Source organism: Polypterus senegalus, unplaced genomic scaffold (assembly GCF_016835505.1).
Source record: "Polypterus senegalus isolate Bchr_013 unplaced genomic scaffold, ASM1683550v1 scaffold_9499, whole genome shotgun sequence".
Classification (NCBI taxonomy): domain Eukaryota; kingdom Metazoa; phylum Chordata; class Cladistia; order Polypteriformes; family Polypteridae; genus Polypterus; species Polypterus senegalus.
Genome location: NW_024378155.1, coordinates 1 through 3362, shown reverse-complemented (window position 1 = coordinate 3362; position 3362 = coordinate 1). Strand labels below are relative to the sequence as shown.

The 3362-nt window shown below is 47.7% G+C and overlaps 1 protein-coding gene across 1 annotated transcript; it reads right to left on the bottom strand.

Moving 5' to 3' along the window:
• Nucleotides 1-538: 538 nt before the first annotated feature.
• On the bottom strand, nt 539-3356 carry LOC120519555 (zona pellucida sperm-binding protein 4-like). Its single transcript, XM_039742507.1, has 12 exons — nt 3265-3356; nt 3048-3175; nt 2888-2960; nt 2655-2813; nt 2395-2582; nt 2097-2194; nt 1895-2022; nt 1561-1750; nt 1337-1484; nt 1121-1195; nt 808-930; nt 539-678 (listed from the first exon to the last, which is right to left on the bottom strand). The coding sequence occupies exons 1-11, from the start codon at nt 3305-3307 to the stop codon at nt 913-915; spliced, it is 1248 nt and encodes a 415-aa protein (XP_039598441.1). The 5' UTR covers nt 3308-3356; the 3' UTR covers nt 539-678; nt 808-912.
• Between the last annotated feature and the right edge of the window lie 6 nt (nt 3357-3362).

Genomic DNA, 3362 nt, shown 5'->3' with positions numbered 1-3362 from the left:
GGGGGCACATCTAAACAGGATATTCTATTGGATAAACCAATCCAAAAACCTGATACTCCAGTGAGTTATAATCCAAATGCAGCATTAAGAGCAGGAGGAACTACTGAGCAGAAAGGTGGTAGCGCCAAACCGAATTTACTGTCATGCTACACCATTTCAGTCCCAAGTGATGGGCAAAACTTAAAACTGAACTATAACAAGATAGGATTTGGGTCTAAATGTAGATTGAGGCAGAAGCACAAACCCCCCAATCATCCTACAAACATCACAACCTGTGGCAGCTTCTCCAGTAGCCTTGAAAAAGGGTGCCCACTGTGTCTAAGAGTACAGGATTGTGGCACCAGTTCAGTTGAATGGGTCATGCCAAACACCCAAAAAAGTGTGGGTTGCTGGGTAGGAGATGTGCAGGGCACCACACAAAACCCATTGCTTTTTTTTTTTTTTTTAAAAAAAACAAAAAACCCCAAACCACCTGCTTGGACAGGACCATATCCAAGTTGGGTTCTGTTCATTTTATTGAATGAGTCAAAAACGCAAATTTCATTAAGAGCTTTTATTAAAATTTCAGATTCACTTTCTGCCAGTTCAGCCTCCTCATAGCAACTACAGCCAAAACCAGCACAAGCATCAACATGGCAGCTGCAGCTCCCAGCACAAGGTATCCAGTTTGAAGAGGGGCTGTGGGATGAAGACAGAAGGACATTTACTCTCAAAGGCATACAGTGAAGGATGAAGACAAAGGATCAGCCAAACCCCCAACCCCAGCAGAACTCTGGCCTACTTCAGTAGGATTATCAAGATGGTTACCTTTCTGCTCTAGTCTAGATGTCTGCACGTGGTCAGCCTCCATGATCACAGGACCACTGTGAAGGAGCACATTCTTCCTGAACGAAGCATTATGGGCCAACTTGTCTACAGCTCTGCCAGATCCTGAAAGCAGAGAGGGTCAAGGTTTAGAACAAATAAGCCATTAGGACTTTGTCCAATGTCACAACACATTTTAGAAAGCCCAGTTTACCCACACCTCCAGGATTGTCGCTGGTTTTACAAAACACTGCATTACCAGCATGGACCATGTCCCATTAGCCACCAGAGCAAAGCCAAACCAAAATCTACTCACTTCTTGCAGGGCAGCTCTGAGTACAGGGTCTGTGGCAGAGGGATAGCAGGCAGCAGCAACACAGTAGATGAAGATCTACAGAGGTCACAGACAAGACACTTTGTCAGGACTATGGATTCTACCACACCAAACTGAAGTCTAAGAATATCACGTGTGATGGCAAGAGCCTCAAAGGCAAAAGAGAAACAGGATTAAACACTTGGCAAGTAAACCCACCTTTTCAACCAAGGCTTGCTGAGCTACAGGATCCACAAAAGCAAACATCTCAAACACAAATCTCTTGTAATGACTTGGGTAGGCCACTCCAGAGGTGCTATCCACAGTCACCAAGCTGGTCAAATAGTTGTCTCCTGTGTATGGGCACCTGGGACAAACAAACCCTCCAGTTACTACCGACAAGCCAACATCTCCAACCCACCATCACATTAGGGGGCACCTACCCATTCACCAGCAGGCTCCACTGGGGCTGGCTGGAAGCAGAAGGTCCTGGGGTGACCCAGCAGTCCCCAAGAGTCAGCACAAGGTTAGGGTCAGTCCTGTTCACGATGTGCACTTCCACAGCCACAGGATCCCTCAGAGTTTTGATCACCGGGTAGTCAGCATCCACATAGTAGGAGCCATAGGTGGAATCTAGACAGAACAGAAGCAGGCATTACTGCAGAGCAGTCACACCCTAACTACATAATGAGATCAAAAATTCCATCCTGTGTTTAAGACTTTTGCCATCTAGGCACCCTGGGAATGAAACCACACAAACCCACCCCCATTTAGTACCTGTTGCAATGACCAATTCCAGGTCAAATGGCCCTTGCTGTACTACTGGAAGAGGTGGCGCCACAGTATACACCTCAGCCTCCACTTGCACATCCTGGCTTCCCACGTAGGTGCACTGGAAGAATAACCTGAGGAGAGAAACACCACATCATAGCAGGTAGAGCACATTTAGGGTTAGAGGAAGCAGCTTCAGAAGCCTTACTTGTAGACACTGTCCCTGGTGATGGAGCCCTCTGGACCAGTCCTCACAGTGATGGCAGCAGACATGGTGTTCTGGTAAGTCACATTGCCACCAGACAGCTGAAACAGGGACATTAAAATCATTGCCAAATTCTACTTATCAGGTGGTCAGACCCAGGCACATTAGTACCCGCTCCTCAGGAATTCAAAAAACCAACTAGGACAGCATGAAGGCATTTAATGTGGGTTGAAAGTGAGTTTGTGTTTAAAAGCCAAAGACCGTAGTGGGCAATGTTAACCAAAAGTGGCATGAGTCTAACCTGGACTGTGCTACCACAGGCACTAACTGGAAACTGGTACATGACAAAGCTTGACAGGCTGGTCACAGGGCTGCAGCTGGGGGAACTGCTGTCCACCAACTGGATGGACCCAAGATCCAGGGGAGGAAGGGTCACATTCTCAGACACCACCACCACAAACTGGCCATCCAGGGTGCACTGCACAGTCACTGGCCAAAGCAAACAAGCATGAATATCCAGTAGCAGCCACCTTTGCTCACTCACACCCCACAACAACTCACCATCATTGGCATAGTAGCATGGACTGGTGCTGCTGCTGGAATCATAGCAACAGTTTTTGGCTTCACAGTCTGCTTGAGTGATGGATGAAGACCCTCCACAAGGGAGCTTCTCACTGGCTGTAACTGCACATCTCTCAGCAACAATCCAAGATCGGTGATCTGCGATGATGAAAAAAAGTCCATTTAGAAGAAAGGAAAGATACTCCGGGTGCCAACCCAGATGCATAGCATACCTGGCTTATGGCATGTGAACATCTTCAAATTAGAGGGACGTCCAACGGCAATGACCACGATATACTGGGAACGCTAAAGAGAAAGGAGAGGCTCAAACCGCAACACAAGATACCACAGCTGGATTATAAACTGCAACGAGAAAGCGTCGGCACTACTCACCTCATCTACCACGTAACCATACCGGGAAGAAAAGGGCACCGTTAGTGTGGTGCGGCCAGACTTCACACGGAGGACGATTCCTGGAAGATCTTTGGTCACCTTTACCAGTTGTACTCCGCCAATCGTCTCTGAAAACCAGAAAGAAAAAAGTGGACGTCATTTACTGAAAGACGCAGGCGCCGACTACTCTCAGCGGTCGAGGACAAGCCGCACTCACTCTGGAGAAAAACGGTCGGAGAGCCTTCAAATGACAGCGTCATCGCCTTATCCTCGTCACACGTCTTAATCACATTTCCTAAGGCGGCAAACACAAAC

Bases quoted from the DNA above. Each gene is read 5' to 3' on its own strand.
- LOC120519555 (XM_039742507.1), bottom strand. From the start codon at position 3,307: ATGACGCTGTCATTTGAAGGCTCTCCGACCGTTTTTCTCCAGA. The intron at 3,176-3,264 runs GTGAGTGCGGCT...TCTGGTTTTCAG, and splicing joins TCCGACCGTTTTTCTCCAGA to AGACGATTGGCGGAGTACAA. The intron at 2,195-2,394 runs GTTAGACTCATG...TCCCTGTTTCAG, and splicing joins CCTGTGGTAGCACAGTCCAG to CTGTCTGGTGGCAATGTGAC.